The following is a 20,702-nucleotide window of genomic DNA, read 5'->3' as shown; positions in this document are numbered from 1 at the left end:
GATATTGGAGAAAGTAATTAGGTGGAAGAGGAAATTCTGCACTTTTGTTTTTACAATCTACGATGTTTCAAGTAAAAATATTTCCTGGTATTTTTTAGCAATTGTAAGAATATCGTGGCACATTTAGAAACATTAGAGACGATATTCAAATGATTGTGAATATAATGGAAGCCGGCTGAATGGATATTCAACACCGTGCCTCTGTCCTTCATATTTTAATTTAATAAAAATCATGAATTAATAAATAAATTTCTGTAATTATTTCAATTTCAATTTATTGTACAAGCTTTTTCCTTCGAGGCAGATTTTCAAATTCGTTGCATTATGTATCATTCACAGTGGATTATATTTCGCGTAAAATGTGTACTTTTAGTCAAGACAAATAACCCATCACAGTATGCAAATATGTAACATGGGAAAGTAATTTTCACGAAACTGACTAACGAATTTTGTTACGTTTACATGAGTTTAAAGTTTACGTAACCTTACAATATTTCGATCTTCGTCCAAGATAATATATACGAAGTACGCTGTCATAGTAGGAAATTTGTTTCGTTTATATAAAAATTTAAATATTCAAAGATTCAGATATTGAAAGATTCGAAATTTCAAAGATTTTAAAATTAAAAAATTCAAAGATTCAAAGATTTATGATCTCAGATACTTAAAAATTCGAATCTTCAAATATTCCAAACTTCGAAAATTAAAATTCTAAACATAGAAAATTCAGAGATGTGAAAAGCTTTACCCTCAAACACATACTTCGATATCTCGGAATACCTTCGCAAAAAATATTTAAAATTAAAATTATAGCATGCGCTGCTATTTCTTCGCACTATCCAGGTCAGCTTTGGAACAAAGCGTTGTCATCGTACGCAGAAAGTACACCTATTCTACAAAGGAACTATGCCTGTCGCCGTTACTTCAGTGGAAATTTTTCGCTCGATTAATTCGCTCTCGCGACTCGGTAATCCCTGATCGTGTTATTTAACAGTAATTGTTCATCGATACTGCGTTAAATACATCTTTCAGTACGAACGTCTGGCACGTGTTATATTTCTTCCAAAAAGATGCGAATTCAATTGAAAACTCGCAGATGTTTCTTCATCGGATGTCACAGAACGATCACGAGATTGATTTATTTTTTCCTATTTCAACCATCTTATAAAATCGACAAGTGAACGACAGGAACAAGTAAAAGAGAAATATGTCAGCCGGAGAAGTGATCGAAAAAGTCACAACTTACTTACCCTTGTGCGAATTTCTGAGAAATTTCGAAATAGGAAGAAGAGAGAAGAAGAAATATTTAATGATTGTATTAATAGAAAAATACGAAGAAATTAATCCTTTGTCTTACGATATTAGGTAACACTCGCGATATAGATAGTAATTTCGATTCATCAAAAATACATTTACATTTGTATTGAACAAAGTTTCATTTGAATTCTAATTTTTATTTCAATTCGTTGGATTGAAAACTAATGAATAAAATTGTATATAATTTTACAACATTTTATATATAATACAGAATCAACCATTATAATCGTTAATTCATTTAAGTAGTTGATAAAAAGGCTGTAATGCAAGAGGTTAAGCGGAAGTTGGTAGATTGTATGAGTCTGTCGATGAGACGGTGACCTTATCTGAGTCGAACAGACACCAATTATCGGCTTACCAGGAAGCACTGCTCACACTGCCTACCTGTAATTACCTCGAGCTTACTGTGATTCGAGACCAAGACGGAATCCTTGCATGTGACTAGGCGATGTTACGCCAGCAACCTCTGCTTCAGCATTATGCACGTACTACGTTGTTTCGCGTGACGTTGTGACTGCGTGACTTCATTTATCTGCGTTCCCATGAGAAAATATACCTTGAAAAATCAAGATGAATTACAAATTATTGATAGTTACTTATTTCCAGTCATTTATTGGCAATAAATATATTGGGACTTGACAAAATTCTTACGTAATACAATACAGAAGATAAAATATGCACTAACAATAATCAGCATCGATAAATAGTTAGTCCAATAGTTTCTTCTTTTATTGTTTTATTTATTGCTATACTAGGAATATCAAATGTTTTTATGATGAAATTTATGAAGTTTCATTTTCTACTTAACTGCTTTGCTTTAGCAGAGATTGAAAAACATTTTCTCGTTTGAATGAATTTCTTATATTTCTAGTTCTCATTTTACTGCTTTACCTTAACGGCGATTTAAAGAATATGCTTGTCTTATCCTTGTCGCAATGATATTTTACGTTTAATTATCTTTATGTAATTTACAAAAGACGATATAGTAATAATATACGAAGTTTTCACATAATGCACGAAGAAGGCAGTACGCTTTACGAATATAGAAAAAGCAAATACGCCCGAGAAATGTGACAGAATATAAATGGAATTCTACTAATACGATACGTGACGATTTTTTATTATAACAAGGTGGATTCTGGCTTAAATATTATATGAGATTGTCGGAATTCTTTCCACACATTTCGCGTACTTATTTGCTGTATGCTAAGTAGAATAAGATCGAAACATATTTTACATTTTTATTCCTCCATCTTTGGCTTTGTAATCGTGCGTCTTGCGCACGTAAACAAAAAGTCAAACGTAAAAGTAAAAAACCAAAAATAATCGTGTATTAACAGAATTTAGGATGAAAAATAGGTATGTCCTTTTTATCCTACTACGAAGAATTATCCTAATATGATTTAAAAACACGAAAGGTATTGAAAACGCCCTTTTTTTGTTCGACGAATTTCTTATTTGCTTTGAAGAACGCGTCTAAAATGTCAAATATCGTTCGAATTTCGATGTCGCAGGAAATATGTGTAATACCCGTGATTTTAATGGAGTGGGAACTAACCCAACTAGGTCCGGAAAGTGCTTTTTCCCTCGTGCCCTACATTTTGTACATAGAAAAGCCTAAAGAGAGTAGGATGATCTAATGTAGGTATTTTTTCTCCTCTCTCTATTTTCTTCTTCTTTGTTTAATCAGTGATTCTATGTTTTATTCGTCAGAAACAGCATGTCATTGATGGATCGATGTGACATGAAAATATCGATATTTAAATAAATCATACTTCCCAAGCCAAGCACGAATTAAGCTTAAACAAGGTTTCCCAGGGAATTTTGTAATATTTCTATTACTCGCAATATATTCTTCAAAAGTCAAGCAGAAAAGCCAGAAACGTCTCCAACGTTTTTATCAAAGTACAAAAAATGTATCTTTAAATCTTATAGTACAGGAAAAATAGAATAAGAACATTTCAGAATACAATTAGTAGCAGCATTTTTCTATTTCTATGTTCATCGCTGTAGATTATAGGCTGCGTCTGACACGGTACGGTGCTAGTCTACTTAAAATCTCGAGATTCGTAATTGGATCGTTCCGTTTGAACATAATGTTCTTATTTACATATTCTATTAATAACATAGAAGTTTTCTGATTTCTCTTCTCATTACTAGGAAAATTAAACTATTTGATTAAAAAATACTCTCGTTACCTATTTACAATAGAACTATAGTAACCGACAAAAGTAGTCCAATACTTGTCGAAAACTTTTCTAAATATATTACGCGTGTTATGTAAAACGTTTTGATTTCGATGATAAAATTAGAAGCTCTTTCAGCGTTTCCATCAATTTCCTTCAAATCTACCAACCAATAAACACGTCTCTCCGAGTGGTACGTTACAAATTAAGTGGTGATCGTTCCCACGTCACTGGCATTGTTTCACATAGCGGGGGCAAAAATCTGTTGGCCATTAGGATAATTGAAAAGGAAAGCTCGATGAAGTACGGTCAAACGATCGCTCGCTCTCCGGCTTGTTCTCAATTATACCGAGTAGGACCACTCTCGGAATTAGATTTCCACGAGTAACGTGCAAGCGTTGGTCGTGTGACGCACTGCCCCTTCTGTCGTGCTTTACGGTGTTCCCTTGGTTTGAGGCAAAGGTCGTCTTAATCTTTGAACAGACTTGTCGAGACAGAGGAAGAGAGAGAGAGAGAGAGGGCAAAAGTTGGAGAGAGAGACTTTTCTCGGTGACTGGCTAGTTCATTAAAGTGCAATTAAACTCGCGTGAAACTTGCCGGAAACTGTTCGTGCAGCCGTCCGCGAATGCAAATCCTGTATCTTGCGAGACGTTGATTGACTGGTTATCAGAGCTTTGTAGTAATTACTAACTATATTTTTGTTTGTTGGATGCATATTGTCGGCGTTGTTTGATGTAAATTTGTAAAGTAGGGAAAGAGACAGTGATAAAGGAAAAAATATAAAACAAGTTTGTTTTGTTTTAAAAAATGTTTTTCATTTTAATTTAATGCAGAAAGGTAGTAAGCTATAGTACTGGTCTAGAAAGGTCAGTAATATATTAATTAACGTGAGACAAAATGTAGTGAATCTACTAAGCTGTTAAACTTTATGACAATTTGGTATAAACTGGTTGCTCAACAGATAGTAGCTTTGCCCGGATAAAGCTGGGCAATGATATTGATTTTCGGATTAAGCGTAATACGTATAAGGAACAACGAAGGTTTATTTAATTTCAGAAGGGATCGTAAGAATAAAGGATATCGAGTTTTCAATCCATGGCACTTTATTTATTATTTGTTCATTACTGAATGAAGGTTTTATTTATCAAATATGTTAACAATATACGCTAAGATATAGTTACTTTATGTACAAATGAATTACTAAGAAAACAAATAAATTTCGAAAAATTATTTATTACACAAGTTCACGTATATTCGGAAGAGAACAAAATTCCTTGCAATACAGATTACATCGAATAATTCCAATTTACGTTCCTTCGAATTACAGACCCAACAACAAGGGATTGAGAATAAAATCCCGGAGAGAGCGGTAGAATCAATACCGCATAAGACGACAAAAAACATAACGCCCAGGAAAAATAAATTGAACCTTCTCTTACACGATCTTTTATCCTTGAACGCTAACAAATGCTTCCACCAACGAGTCTCGATCCTCTTACCTACACCTTCCCTACGACCACGTAAACATCCCTTAAACTTCCGTATACATTGTGTCGATACAAGTCCACCGAGTCCTGTACCACTTAAACGCCACGTCGCTTTCTCCATATTCATGATCAGACTACTCTGTGTATCAAGTTTGTTGTCCATGTGAGACCACCCCTAAAATTCGTTTGAAAGGCCATCAATCAGAAAGAAAAAATCCATCTTTTTTAAATTCCATCTAATTACCAATGTGAATGTTAACTATCAGCACACGATACTTATTTGTGTATATATTTTTGTATTTATTTGTTTATTTATTACGATAGAATTCTGCTGATTGAATCGCTTATCTAAGCGAACTTATCAAAATAAGCTCCTATTTTGTTAAAAATTTGTGAAATTGTATTATATGATCCAATAATTTTCATATGGATAGAGTGAGTTTCAGTCAAGAAATACACACGGGTCATTAGAGAATATGTACAGAAACTACGATTACGGTAGTGTTCACTAAATTAATTTTGAAAATCGCGCCTGCGGAATTTTCAGCAAATGATAGGAAGCTGCGTTGCAGAGGAACGTTACGTTGAACGTCGAGTTGGTCGTCACGGAGAAAACAGTAACGAGAACACGATGCGTGAGATTCTGTAGAGATTCCAAGAACCAGAATTCATCTGTCGTGAAATTGTTATACGATGAGAAATGGGATTCTTAGATTGCAGTGCAATCACATCTGGAGAAACCACTCGGTCTTCTGAACCCTTTTCGCAGAAGTCGAGGTTTCGGATTGAGCTTTAAAAATCTTTGCGTAAATTGTCGAAGAAAGAAGGAAAGATTTTTTATTGTATATTGGATAATGTGAATTTTGCTTCTATTTTATATATATGTGTGTATATTTCATTGCAATATTTGAAATTAATTGGTTATTCTATGCGCTGAGAAACAAACTGTATTGCTTCGCTTAACTTTCAACAACGTTTAACCATCGGAGAAACCTGTACACGACGTATGTAACATAAATTGAAGTAATAAAAGGTGTAATTAGTGTATCTTCGACCTTGTTGCTTTTCTTCAACTTTCTAAATGAATAAAAAAAAACTCACAAGAAAAGTATTGAAAATTCTTTCTTCACAAATAGATCAACAATAAGTTAGAATATACTTAGAGTACATTCGTTACTAAGCGACAGTACCGCCATTGTCCGCAAGAGTATAAAGTTATACAACTTTCTAGTTGCCACACTACTTTACATCGTATTCTACTTATCGTTACACGATTTTCTACTTTGGCTGATACGTTATTAATACGCCGAGTAACAATACGTAATAGTGAAGACTAGCAACGCAAGAAATGATCGACGAACGTTTATTCGCGATGCTGCATAGCGACGCGAATGTTTGTTCAAAGAAACTGGGACATTACTCGGTATACTTTCTCCCTTAAGTGAAAAAGTAAGAAGTTGAGGCAAACGAAGATGGTAAAGTCCTATTCGTTCAAAAGAAATAGAGGACAAAAGAGAATGTAGTTTGCGAAAACGTCACTTTAAGGTAAATGTTCAATTTCCAGTATGAAAATTCATATTTATATTACATCTGAAAAATTCTGAAGTGCTTGAATTCTTTCAATTCAGTCGTACCTCCATTTTGTACCTAACATTAATCAACCTCGCTGTTTTCTTTACTTTCTGCATTAAATGTCCAATCAAGCGTAGTATCTATCCGAATTTCTCAAATGTCTTTCTATAAAAGAAATTCGTAGTGAATAATTGCCTTTCGATCTCGCCAAATACACAACGGAGTATATCGACTGTTAAAACTGCTATATATGTGAAATTTAATGCTATTGCACGTAATATTATCCAATATAGCAATTTCTCTCAACCGAACCGTAGAAACTTTACTAACTTCACAGACTGTCAAATAAAAAAAAAATTACCTGAGTTACCATCTATTTCTGTCCGAAACGAGGGGCCGCGGTTTTTCACGGGTTCCGTAACAATCGGAATTCCAGCTGGGGGAAGACGAGAAGTTGCTTTTTCGGCGTGAACACTGTGGATAATCGGGGCAGAGAACCTCGGCTTGAAGTGGAAACTTTTTCTCTCCACTGGATTCCGAAAACAATCGTAGTTGCAACTAGAAACGAGTCGCAACTAGTCGCGTTTTTTGCCTCCCGTTCCTGCGGGATCCAAAACAATCGGACACTCCCGATCGAAAATGCGAAATTTTTCCAGAGTGGTGCAGCTTGAAACGTTCACTGTCCTGTGGAACAGAATGAAACAATCGCGTCTTTCGACCGGAAATATCGATCCAACCTTTCCTGGGGCGCGATAAGCTTTGAGCAATATACTTATTTCGTTCCACAACAAAAATCAGTTTCTTTCGCTATTCTGTGTAATGGAATATCAAAAGACATTTTAAATCTATAAGAATCCTCTACTTTAAGATAAATACTTTAGTCCTTTTAACACGATTGCTACTCATTCTACCTATTAAAAAGATTCAAAGATACACGAAAGCGAATATAGAGACGCGTAAACGAGAAGGAAAGCGGCGTCGGTTTTTCATAGATTGCTTCGGTGGTCTTGTTCGCGATCCAAAGAGGACGACGACTGAGGTGGCGTATCGGGTGGATGGAAGAAAAATGGTTAAGAAGCGGAAAGAACGAAACGGGATACTACGGACAAAAGGAAAAGAGAAAAAGTATATGTTCCTCTAGTTGGCTAGCGAGGCATAAGCATGAAAAGCAGAAGGATCCCGAGGAAGCATGAAGCGTAGCCCCTAGCGGGACAAAGAGCACAAAGGGAAAAACGAGCGGTGGCGAGGACCAGCCGATCGAAGCAACGGTGAATAACGCGAGGAATTCGCGAGATGATACTCAGGACTTTCCTATTTTGTAATGGCTGAGCGTGCCGCTAACGTAATATCATGCTTTGTGCTCGCTGAAATTTATAGAAAATGCTTGCTCGTGGTCGCGAACGCTAAAATCTGCGTTGCTGGCATATAACGTGTCTGTTTCGAGTGTGATGTAATTTAAAACGAATAATTTTTTAAGGAAATGCAAAATACCAAATATATGGAAGAATCTTTGAATATAAAAATCATGCGTCGAATATCTCTTAGTTATATAAAAGTTATATAGAAGCACAGTAGCTTCTTAATACAATGGATAATCGACCGTTTAAATACTCTTGTGATCTCTGCGAAATGCAAGTATTTGAATATTTCCCTGACTTATTGTATATTAAGGAAAGAAAAATATGACGTTCTAGAGAATACCAGACTTAACGTTATTAATTTGGCTGTTTCATACGTTTAATTAAATAACTAGTTGGCTAACTTTAATACTCTTACTACTACACTTTCATACGTTACGTCAAACATTAATTTTCCCTTTCCTCGCTTTTAAACTTAGCAAAAAACGTTTCTCGTTCCGCAAGTATCGTTTTATCTTCGCATTTCACTTTAAGCTTTATTTTCTTCACGGTTGGTATGCCTTTAATTTGTAATTCGTGAATATGCAATTCCGCATTTACAGTCCTTTATCCTCAAACAGTCTTATTACCTCGACCTTAATGAAGACAGAGAATCCAACGAACAGGTTTTCACCTCCACATCATTTTTTAAAATCCATTTGCCTCCACTGAAAGAAGATAATTTTTTATTCTATTTATTTTACAAGCTTTAACAAATCCTTTGTTAAAAGCTTTTTAAAAATAAATAATTATTACTTTTATTAGAGTGACGGCTAGACATTTTCAGGATTGTCTCTTTTTTACTCTGAAAGATATATAATATAATTGGAAAACGTCACGTGAATACAAAATTATGAACAATACTAATTACATATATAGGATTCTTTTTTAATTTATATAAATTTTTCTTCTTTTCACATTTCAACCTCACAAAGTTGAGAGATTCCTTTTGCTTTTTATAATATATTATATTATAATCAAATTCCAACGAAGCATTTCAACTCGTAAATGTTGAGTTTTAAATAGAAGACTAAATACGAACTTTTTTGTTAGCTTGATATATTTCTAATAAAATATCATTATATTAGATCTTCAATGTCGATTAACATCAACAACATAAATGTCTTTAAGTTACTTTCTCTTCAGTATTCTCGTATGAATAATCAGTCGCAATAGAAGCGACCCCTATAAAGACACCATTATACACAAACAATACGAATAATTACCTAAGTGGAAGACAAATGGTCGAAGATGGCCTGATATATGTTCGATCGTGAAGAATAAAGGTTTCATCAAACGAAAGAGGGGATGGACAAAGACTGAGCAAAAAGAAGAAATTTCCGACTGAAATGCGTAGCGTATGTTTATTCTCGAAATACGAAAGGAAAACGCGGGGAAAATAAGAAATTTCGCTACGTCGAGTGCACGGAGTCACGAAAGTTTTAGCGCCTGAAGTAGATATACAGGGTGTTTCAAAAATACAGTTCAATTGAACAGTGAGTGGTGAAAAATATAGTTATGAATAGTGTAATTGCTGAGAATTATATAAAAAATTAAATGAGAAAGAAACTTTCTACATTCAATATAGAATTTGTTTTAGACCGAGCAATAAGGATTAATGCTTCATATAAAAATCATTTTAAAAAATAAGCAAATCAAAGGGAAACTTTTGAATAAAGATTCTATGGAATATCATAAAATTCCGTATTCAATGAGTAAAGTTAGTAAAATTATATCACTGGTAAACTGGTTTCCAAGATTTCAAGAAAATTTCTAAAAAGAGAAATTGAAATCGTCGTCGCCGTTTTCTGGGCGATTGTAGGAAGAAACGAGGTGAAATTACGAGGAGGAAACGTCAAAGCAATCCTTATATCTTATGATTAACGTGATACCCGAAAATTATTGGAGCACATAATCGAATATCATATGAAACGACGATATACCTAAATGGCGATAACAAAATTTTGAGGGAAGCGAAATTAAACCCGTACAATCAAAGCTCACCATGACTTTGACAAGAATAGCAGTTTGTTAGCGAGCATAGTTGAACGGTGGGAAGAATGTAGTTAGATTCCAGCCAGCGTATACAGTTATTAATCAAGAATGTATTCACTCAACAAGAATGCAGTTAGTCGTTGATAAATAGAGTTAGTCGCCGTAGAAAGTAGTCTTGAATACTGTATACCGATGAAATTCCAATCGAATGTATTCCAGTTGTGAAAAACAACGAAGACAGGGACATTCGCGTTGGTCGATATTGCGACGTGAATATAATGTATAGGAGCGTAATGGTATCGTTCATCGGTGAAAATAAATTCAGGTGTCGGAATACAAATACGTACGAGAACAGAGGCAGTCACGAACAGGGATTCTGTCAAATAGCGTAGTCAATACCAACGTCAGCAAGATCGCATTCAGTCGTCAGGGAACGTAGCAAATATAAAAAGGTACAGTCTGCGTCAGCAAGAACAGTTGGATGCCATCGAAATTGCGATCAATCATGCATATGTACACGCGCGTATTCAAAACACGCTTGTATGTACAAAGTCGCACTATGGTATCCCGTATTTTGTATGAAAACAGGATACCACTGATTTCCGCAAAGGACAGAAAAGGCTTCTATTCATTAATATCGAATGGAATTCAGAGAAAAATGTCGATCGTACGCTTCATAATCATTTCATTTACTATTTTGGGTGTTTTTGCGAATATTAAAAAGTATCGTTTCAATGTTCGCAAGTGGGCAAATCTTAAGGAACTGTTTCAGTTCAGTCGCCTACGAAACTACGAATCTTTACATTAGAACACAAATATAAACAACACGAATCCAAATTCTTCTGAAATTCATCTTCCATCTGGTTATTCGATTTGGTATAATTCCATCATCCGCACGACTATTATTTCCTAGAACTGAAAGATTGCTCCACGAGGCATAAAGACGTCCGTTACACAACTTTCCAGCCAAACATCGTTTCACCGCACCGCAGCCTACACGTCGAACCAGTCCGACGATATTAATTCCTCTCGATGCGAGAGCATCGAACGTCTCGCCGTAGTAGATCGAGCGTAGCACCCGATTCGCGTGCGTGTACCCCTTGCAGAATCGTGAAACAGAGAGAGTGGAGCAAGTCTGTGAGAAGAGAAGTAAGGAAAGGAGCCACGAAGGCGGAGAAGAATAAGGCCGACACGCTATCGTCGCTGCTTCCAGTCACGAGCGAACGAGAAACAGAGACAAAGAGAAAGGACGGCAGCGGCAAGAAAGACGGACGTACGGAGAGTTGGTGGAAAATGGAGCGGGACAGTGGAAAGTCCTGAAGAGAAAGAGAGACGGCAACAAAGGTGGAAAAGGGAAGGATAGCTAGAACGCGAGAGGCAGAGAGATCGGGAGGGAGTTGGTGGATTTTGCGAGCACAGAGGGGTCGGGGGTGGCGCCGCGGGCCGCGCCGTCGCCCAGCATCCCTCGTTTCCACCCGCCCACCCTCGCGAAGGCGCACCCTCACGCCGAGAGTATCTGCTAGTCATACGCTGGCCCGTTGCGAGCCCGCCGATATACCGTGCCTCTGTCGCTAGCTTTGCTCGCCTACGTGCACGCTTTTCTCGTTATATCGTGATTACTGCGTGTCGCGTTGACCTAGTTAAAGCGCGCGTATGGTTGGTATCGCGGTTGCCTCTCAACGCGTGTGCGTTTCCGCGAAGAATTTCTAGGAAATTATTATCCGAAAAAACAATATCATCATTTAACTCATTTTCCTGATGCAGCGGAAAGAACAGTGGTCGAAGAGTGACTTTGCGTAAGGCGTTTAGCCGAGACTGACGCGGACAGTTGTCGCGCAAGTTTGTCGTGCTCGATCGGCGACCGGTGGAGAACGAGAAACACGAGTGGCTCGTGCACCAGAGGGAAGCGAACGCGAGGGCCATCGGCGCAGCGACACACCAAAGAATTCTCCTCGAGCCACTCTTACCCACATGGTCTGTGTTTTGCTTCACCACCCTCCTCGTCACTCCTACGTGGCTCCCTCTCTACTATTCACACGAGCGAGACTAGCTCGCGTGTGACAAGGACACGCGAACATCACCTGGTCTCCTTCGTTGAGAGAGAGATTGTTGATTGGTCCCGCAGTGTGTATATTTTTCGAGTGCACGAGCCTCATTAAAGGCTGCAGGTGCCTCGAAGTGTGCTGCTGGCACTTCGTTCTACCCACGGGCTAGTGTTATGCGTATCGATGACTGTGCGAAGTTGCCTTCGTTATATATGAGACGCGTATGTCGATGTAGTCACGCTGGAATTATCGAAAACATTACGCTCCCGGTATCGCCGCGGTAATCGGTTGCTACTATCATCGATAGGACCCTTCAAACGTCGACGTTTGGATCGTAAACACTCATCGTGTTTGTAACGCTCGATTATTACGCGAAGGTACCAAGATCGCACGTTTCCAACATCGAAGGTACATCATAGACGAAGCTGGACTAAGAAAGTGGTACATTGTCAACGAGGCTACTAGTTTCTGATCGTGGCGGATAGTTCACGGGAAACTTACTGGTATGTTGGTGTCACAGTTGTAGGTGATTGATAATAGAGGAGAGTTTAGAACAGGACAACGAAGGGTAGAATAGAACAGCAGGATACAGGGGACGTTGATGCGGATACAACAGCATTTCCATTCCCCGGTGGACTAATCTGTTCCGCGTCTCAGAGGAAACGGTAATCGATACGATGGATACGTTCATGATAATAGGTATCTGCTTCCTGTGCTACGAGATGTGTCACTTGATCAGACGTCACGCCATACCGCAAACGCCGGAGCCTCGCCGCTTGAACCAAGCCTCTACAACACGATCCCCGATATTCTCGATTTCCCGCAGGTTGCAGAATCGTCCAGGTGAGCACCAGCATTAAGTCTCAGGATGATCCTTGTCTGTATCTCCTTTCCTTTTACCAAACTCATTATTCGCGTGCGTCACTTGGAAGGAACAGCAATGCGTGAGATAAAAGCAGTGGAAAATCTTGAAGAAAGCGCTTGAAATTCAAGAAACAGCGACAACGATCGTAACCTACCTCTTGTTAGAGGTTCGAAGTTATTTAAATAAATTCTTGACATTCGGATGGTGGGATATCCTAAACGAACCATTTACAGGAGAAGATTCTGAATCAAAGCAAGAAACATCCCTAACGATTTCAAGTTACGGCCAGTTGTCAGAGAAAATTTAAACAAATTCTCGTGGTTCATATACACGGACATTTACACGGTTCAAGATGGTCGCGTGATCTTAATAAAGCGCAGAGCATTTGTCACGCCCGAACTGTGACGGGTCGTCGTGATCTTGGAGAACGGGGCTAATCCGAACCGAAGGACGGAGCGGAATTCGCGCTCCCCTGACAAATGTACTTGGACATGATGGAGCGCATTCCGCGTTCAATCGATAGAGAGACGACATAAACGTGCGACGATCATTCTCTGGCTCCGTTTATCGCGATCAATGAGATTCCGATCAATCGAACCGAAGAAACCTTAGTGTCAGCTATCTGTTTGAAGGATCGAAACTCTGTGTGCGGGGTGTCGAATTGCTTGTTAAAATGCGTGCTTGCGCGGAGTCGAATGAAACCTTTGAACCGCGTGGACAACGAGAATTCTCTTATTGCGAGTATTTCTCGAACTGACAGAATCCGGATATACCTTCCACGAGAAACAAATTTCATTGGTTTACCGTCGAACGGATATTGTGGAAGGTGGAAGAATTTCGGTTGAGTCACTGAGAACTCGCGATTTCACTGCCTGTCTTCGAGGAGTAAACTCGGAGAAACAACTTCCTTTACGCTAGAATGGGTACTGCTTGGTTCAAGCCGATTATATGAAGATGCAGTACACGTCAACGATCCGTGAAAACATAAGGAATCAGAACCAGAGTTTGGGAAATACGGAATCGAAAATGTTCTACGTTTAGTCGGTCCCGTACTGCGCTGACTTCAAATAGTCGTTTGTTATCGAACGTTTCGATATTGATTGGAAGTTATCAACGATAATGTTAATGTGATCGATTAATCTGCTGAGGATTTCAGAAAATAACAGATTAGTTCGGTTGTATGAAGTTGTATCGATGGTATATACGTATGTCTATAGTTCTGAGTGTATCAGTTACATATTAAGAGAAGAATAATTGTTGAAAGATATTCTGCTGATTGGAGTTTGAAGAGGAGTAAGAGGTTGGAACGTGCTCGTTGACGAGCGGCTGTTGATCAAGTTCAGGTTGAACGAAGAAGACACGTCAGACAGAATCACGAAAATTGAAGAGAGATGGACTCGTTAGAGCGACTGATAAGCTCCGGATCGCACCAGCCAGCCCTGACGGCCGCCACGAGGTCGCAAAACGCCTTCGTGCAGGCCAACCTTTGTTCCGTGATCGGCCGGAAGGGTCGTCACTTGACTGGCACGTTTTGCTTAACGGGAGACACGATGGAGGGCATAATACAGTGTCTGGTGTTCCTGAAAGCATTCTCGGTAAGAGGATCTATTGTTTCTCTAGTTTCTCCGTTGTTTAGCGTTGTTTGAATCTTCGTGTAGGAGTAAGATAGTTTTCTACTAGATAGCTTTAAAAATTCAGATGTTAAGTCATTGTTTATGTAATTAAAAATTCGAATTTTGTTTATTGGAATTTTGATAATAAGTGTTTTAGATTCGATAGACTATAGTTTGCAATTATTGTGTGTTGAAAATATAATAGATATTAATTATTATTATCGGGAACTACACTAAATATTTTGTGGACTTTTAATCATTAAAGCCCTATAAACAGTATAGGGTTATAAACAATATTCTACATTCTGTCTGTCAAGAAACTAAAGACAATATTTCAGTCAATTTACATCTTGACAAAAGTCTTCTGTTCGTATAAAATGCGGCAGAGAATGTCAAAAAGTCGAGAAGTCCTTGGAAAGTTTCTGTGATGCGAATAGCTCGGCTTGTTCGAAAGAAAAGGAAGTCGATGTGCAGGCAACGTTTGCGGAATACCGAATACTGATACTCCAGAAAGCTAGCTGTCTATTTAACGAGCGTACATGCAGACAAGGAACAATGTCGAAATTGTTTAACCGGATATTCGAGAGACGTCTGCTTGGAGAGAGAGAGAGAGAGAGAGAGAGAGAAAGAGAGAGAGAGGGAGAGGGAGAGAGAGCATGTACGAGTGAAAGCAATAATGACAGCAATACATGCCGCAAACGCGCAGCTGATACACGTATACTACTGCTCAGAAGTATATGGATGTATAGTTGTTTATTTTTAACGCAATTTGAATTAATTAAAAGTTATTCAAAGTCAAAAACTTCCAACATTTATGCAAACAGTGATATTTGAATAACAATATACACAATGGCTACGATAAGTATTGGTACACCATTGAATTTATCATATCGTTTGCATACTAATTATAGGTTCAAATAAAGTGGCTCCAGAAAATGTTTATCATCGAAAACGTTTATATATGTATTGTATGTGTTGTATAAAACAGTTTGAAATTTCATTACCACTATAACGAAAGATGACTGACGTGACTGTATTAGTGAAACTTGAATCTAATCTAAAAGTGTATATAGGAGTTTATACATATGGAAATATTGGCCAAAATTTTTATACTCTCACTGGTACTTGGTACTTAGTTATTAGTAACGGTATATGATTTATGTTATATATGTATATGTATATGTATATGTACTTTAATTCGAAGAGAGTTTCCAATACTTTGCTACTGGAAAGTAGGATTAAATTTTGGTTCGTTCAAAGAGGCTTTAGTTTGTATCTCTGTTTTAACAGGATTTGTATCTGTTTCATACAGTAGGATATTATTGCTTTCCTGAATTGGTTGACACTCCTCTTTCATTTTATAAAATTTACTCACTTTGATTACATCCTTGTGATTTTCAAAATTTTATTAGATTTGATATTATTTCCTAGTATCCCGTTGGTCGAGTGTTTTTTTATATCTTATACGATTTAGCATTTATTACCTAATCTTTAATAATTTTGGGAATCTACAGAAAGGTATCTAAGCTTATCATAATATTGTACATGGTCCTGAAAAAGGACACAGCAAATACTACGTAAAACACTATACATTCCAAACTCTACTTTGAATGCGTTCCAAATTGAACTTCAAAAATCTGCAAGGCACCGTACCAAAACCTCTTCTCTCTGCAGAAGCAGACTTTCAAAATTGCTGCTCGAAGTCTCATAACAGCGTTCAATGACTTCCAATATGTAATCGTGCTCCTTATTTTCAAACACTACTACCAAACTCAAGCGTATCGCACTAGGATGCACATAACATCACGCTCGGCCGGTTAAATTCAATCGAAACAGCACCCGGTCTGAACGAACCCCAAAAACGTCCTCGATCTAATACACCCTCAAAGGATGCCTCGATGCACTGTTTCGCACGGAACGTGTGCACACATTCGCCGACAAAGGCGAATCCTCTTCTTCGTACTCTACAAAGATCGACCGGACTTTTCGTTTGCGAGACACTTCAATCTCCTGCCCTTTGAAGGTCTTCCCTCCCAGCGTTTGATATCTCGAAACGACTTACCTCTACTTGCTTCTTACGCGAGGGTAATGTACGGGCGAGCTTCTTTTCGTTGACAAAACCAATTGTCCCCGAAATGGAGACAAATCGAACCTCGAGAACTCGCGATTGATATCCACGAAAAACGCATCGTTTTCCTATCGTCAACGTGCAAACCACTGGAACAAATCGCCGACGTCAAATCGTCGATAATGAGAATTCGGTGGCGCACAGAATTATTCGGGAAAGTCGTGGGAACGACGTTCGATAGGGATAAAGGTGATCCAGGGTGAAAAGAGAAGAACCTGGGCACTAGCGATGGAATTAAACCATTCGCACGCATTTACTTCGTATCTCCTGCAGATAGTCATGTAGATGATAGTCGTGTCTCATTATTAGACTGGGAATTTTTATGCATTTGAAATGTATGAAATATTCACATGGAACAAATTCCTATCTCGATTCCAGTTTTTTAGTTATATTCATAAAAACATGAAATAGCATGAAGATTCGCGGTCTACTCGTGACACCGCTAATGAAATTTCAAAGTGATTTATATAATACGTATAATATATGCGTAAACATTATGCTACGTGTTCCAATATTTTCATAAGCCACTGTATAATTTTCATTTTTCCAACAGCTCCTCGATTGAAGAGGTGAAACATAAATTCTTACGAGTAGTAATCAAATCTTCCAAAGTGGAACTTTCGTACTAGACTTGAATTTGTGAGTACATATTGAACTTGATCCCATTCCAGTGTTTCCGTTTCTCTACGAAAGAAATTTTCTATTTGCGCTTCCTGTCTCCGATCCCAGAACCAACTGGGTCAAAGAATTTTAATCGCTTCGCCCCGATGCAAATTGCGCGCGATCTTTTGCGCGGAATAATTCTCGACCGAAAGCTAGCCGAACTAATTTCATCGGATAACGGGCCAGAACCAGGCTTCTCCTGGGAATCCCTGGTACCGGAAACCGCGCACCGATTCTCGCGTTCTTTCGTTTGCGCTCGCGGCAATTATTTTCGCTCGCGATAAACGGTTGAAGCACTCGCGGGTGAATAGATTTGCAGTTAATTGCTCGATAGTATTTTTGTTAAATTTGAATGTTGTTTGTCGAATTCGTTGGCTTGTATAATGAACAACGAATGAAGAACCAATCCGAATGACGAAGAGAATTAACTGTTGGTTAAGTTAAGTGATTTTGTCGAATTTATAATGTTATTTCTTAGTACTTTCTAGAAAGATAGATTTTATGGTTGATAATTAACATATCGTTGACCGACTAAAAGCATACCCATTTTTGTACACAGATCAATGTAATTATTGAAGTATAGAATTGTGGAAATTGTCATTATAACGGTAATGGATAATGTGTGTTAAATGATCTAGAAATTTAATTTTATTATAACGTGATGGCACACGTTAATTTTTGCATAGCATAGATAGTCAGTCATGTATTAGAAATCTAAATGTTGTTAAAGATTCATTGCCACTTAGTTGATTTTTGGAAAGTATCACTGTCTAATATTACCGTTTAGTTAAATTACTGATTAATTATCTACTCATTATAAATTATGTATTATTATATAGTCATTATAAATTTAAGTGCATTAGTTTATAGATATTTTATAGTCCTTGGAAATGCATTTAATATTCTATATTTTTACTATTAACCAGTTGTAATTTTACCTATAATCAACGGCCGTATCTATATCACGAATGGTTTAATTGGAGTCGATAGTGATTATTACTTGGATGTATTACGAATGAAAATTAGATATCGATCATCAGTCAACGTCACAATAATATCCACATAAATTTCGAGGATTGTAATGTTGCCAATATTATTCTCCGTTAATTTTCTAAATTGTTTGATTTCGATCGAACAGTGATGATTATATATACGCGCGAATCTATAATTCTATATTTTGTGTAGTCAACGATAATATAAATTTAAATAATTTTATTAAATTTCGAAACAAAATAAAAAATGTTATATGTTAAAATATTCTTCATCATAATCAAAAATTCATCTGATCTATACTTGGGATATTAAGGTGGAGACTAAGTCTTTGTGGAAGCAGGAATGTTCAATGGAAGCTTGAAATATGGATATTACAGCTGAGAAGTTTTTAGCGTTAAGTCAAACATATCATAGCAAATTTCTCTTAAAAGGCTGACACGGACGAAAGAGACGTAGAGAGGGACACGATTTTTAAACACTTTCTTCGACCCTATGGTTCTAACTCGTTAACTTTTCGATTCTCACTTTGCAACGCTTTAAAGTCTGATTGCACACTTCTTGGCTTTTTCACTGCTTTTCATTACTTTACTGTGCAACTATGATAAATATATATGTTGGCCCTTCAAAATTACACGTTACTTCTTGGTTGACGTTATTCACTATATCTTTCCTAGATGGTCGTTGCAATAAATATGAAAGACTATACACATGAACATTGAACTGTTTCGTATAATTAATTATAGTGTAACACACGTAAGTTACTGATTACCCGTTATACATATAAGGGTGTGTAATCGGATGCAAGTGAACAGGAAATAATTCTTTATGCAAAAATAAATTTTTGTGAAATAAATTGTGTGAAATAAATTTTTTCGCTTGATTCTGCGCAATTTCTATCGAAGGAACTCGATGTACTTGATGAGCAAGAATACACTACGTATCAAAACATCTCAAAATGACGATAGTCGTGAAACGCATTTGATTTGTATCAAATACTGATAGATATTTTAATTCACATAACCGATACTATATGTAGAAAATTAACTCAATTAATCTGATATCAAATTAACAATCCTATATCTATAATTCCGGAAACACTCGACTAGGATCGCTAAATAATAAAAATAAAGAACCCTGTAAGAATCTATTCGATCTTCGCTCTTCAGTTTCTGAAAAACCTAATCTCAAAGTTCCATTTATCACGAGACCTGACTTACGACGGTGAAGCTTCCTCGGAAGAATCTCCGGTGTTTTCATCGAGGGCCTTTAAACATATAGCCGCGGTACATGTATTTTGTAGTCTATCCATGAGCGACGTCGTTGACGATGGTCGCGTTCCTCCTCGGTCGAGTGGCTGGCATTCTTCGTTTCCTCCGCGCGGCCGTGACGAAGGGTGCGACGAAGGTGACGATAACATCTCGACGAGAGGAGGCTGCCTATGAATTTTTATCCGTTCTGGCCGTAGGCTACGGCCGGCTGAAACGAACGAATCGCGATGGCCCCCTATCAAGAAAAAACCACTTACCCCGGCGAGCTCGTTTGACGATCAAAGTTATTGGCGTGGTGACGTAACGAGGGTCGGATGCGAGTCTCAATGGAGGTTTGAGATGATGCAGCGAAAGTCGAACCTGCATTTTGATGGCAAAACATTTTGTGTTGGGGAAAAATTAACGCGTATATAATCGATGACATTATTAAGTTTTTATGTTAAAATGAAAGCTGAGGGAAAAATTAACACACAAAGAGGACAATAAGATTCGTACACAATAATTTACTAACTAATAATGTTACTAAATCGATAAGTTACAAACTAATAATTTGTAAAATTCGATTTATTTTGTTACTAAACTTGCTACTGTTACGTCAAAGAATGATTGCTTGTAATTTGCAATTTGTAATAACATTAGTCAACTGTACAAGAACGTCCTAATCTTTAGCGTTAAATTTCATGTACATTCATACACAGTATCATCTCCTCGTGGATATTTATTACTACGTAGTTTTATGAAAAAATTTTGAAAAACTTTATGAACGTAACTTTGCTTATTTATGGAGAGTTTGTCGATAATTATGGATCGCCGATAATCCAGAACGCACTAAATGCATTAAATTACATCCGATCGTAGACTTTCCAAACGAGTATCTCTCGTCAATCAAGGGAGTCCGCCCGCAATATTGAGTTATGAAGTTTCCACCGAACCGAAGTTCTAATATCGTAAAGTAAATTTTTCTTGAAATCCTTCCGTCGCTGCTCTTGTCCTCTCTCTCTCTCTCTCTCTCTCTCTCTCTCTCTCTCTCTCTCATCACTCTGTTACGTGCAAGTTCGTATTAATAAAGTTCCCGTTAAAGGGTCGACTGCAGGTGGTTTCGTGGTTTAACGTCGAAGAGGTATTAACATTCATCTGGATGCAAGATGGATGAATTGTGAGATGGTTTTTGAA

The 20,702-nt window shown here is 37.5% G+C and overlaps 1 protein-coding gene across 17 annotated transcripts in view; it reads left to right on the top strand.

Annotated features, from left to right (window-relative positions):
- The window catches only part of LOC117213639 (neurobeachin), a 416,930-nt gene that overhangs the window by 165,541 nt on the left and 230,687 nt on the right, over positions 1–20,702 (top strand). For 11 of the 17 annotated variants that reach the window (XM_033459155.1, XM_033459157.1, XM_033459145.1 and 8 more), the window contains exon 1: positions 14,256–14,459. The exons of 1 other annotated variant lie outside the window; for it this stretch is intronic. In XM_033459155.1, the coding sequence (XP_033315046.1) occupies positions 14,256–14,459 (204 nt within the window). Of the gene's footprint in view, positions 1–12,265; positions 14,460–20,702 lie in introns of those variants that run through there. 5 more of the 17 variants (XM_033459161.1, XM_033459153.1, XM_033459146.1 and 2 more) reach the window with 2 other exon arrangements.

Source organism: Bombus bifarius, unplaced genomic scaffold, assembly GCF_011952205.1.
Source record: "Bombus bifarius isolate JDL3187 unplaced genomic scaffold, Bbif_JDL3187 scf7180000009125, whole genome shotgun sequence".
Taxonomy (NCBI): Eukaryota; Metazoa; Arthropoda; class Insecta; order Hymenoptera; family Apidae; genus Bombus; species Bombus bifarius.
The sequence above is the reverse complement of the archived record's forward strand: the minus strand, read 5'-3'. Positions and strand labels throughout refer to the sequence as shown.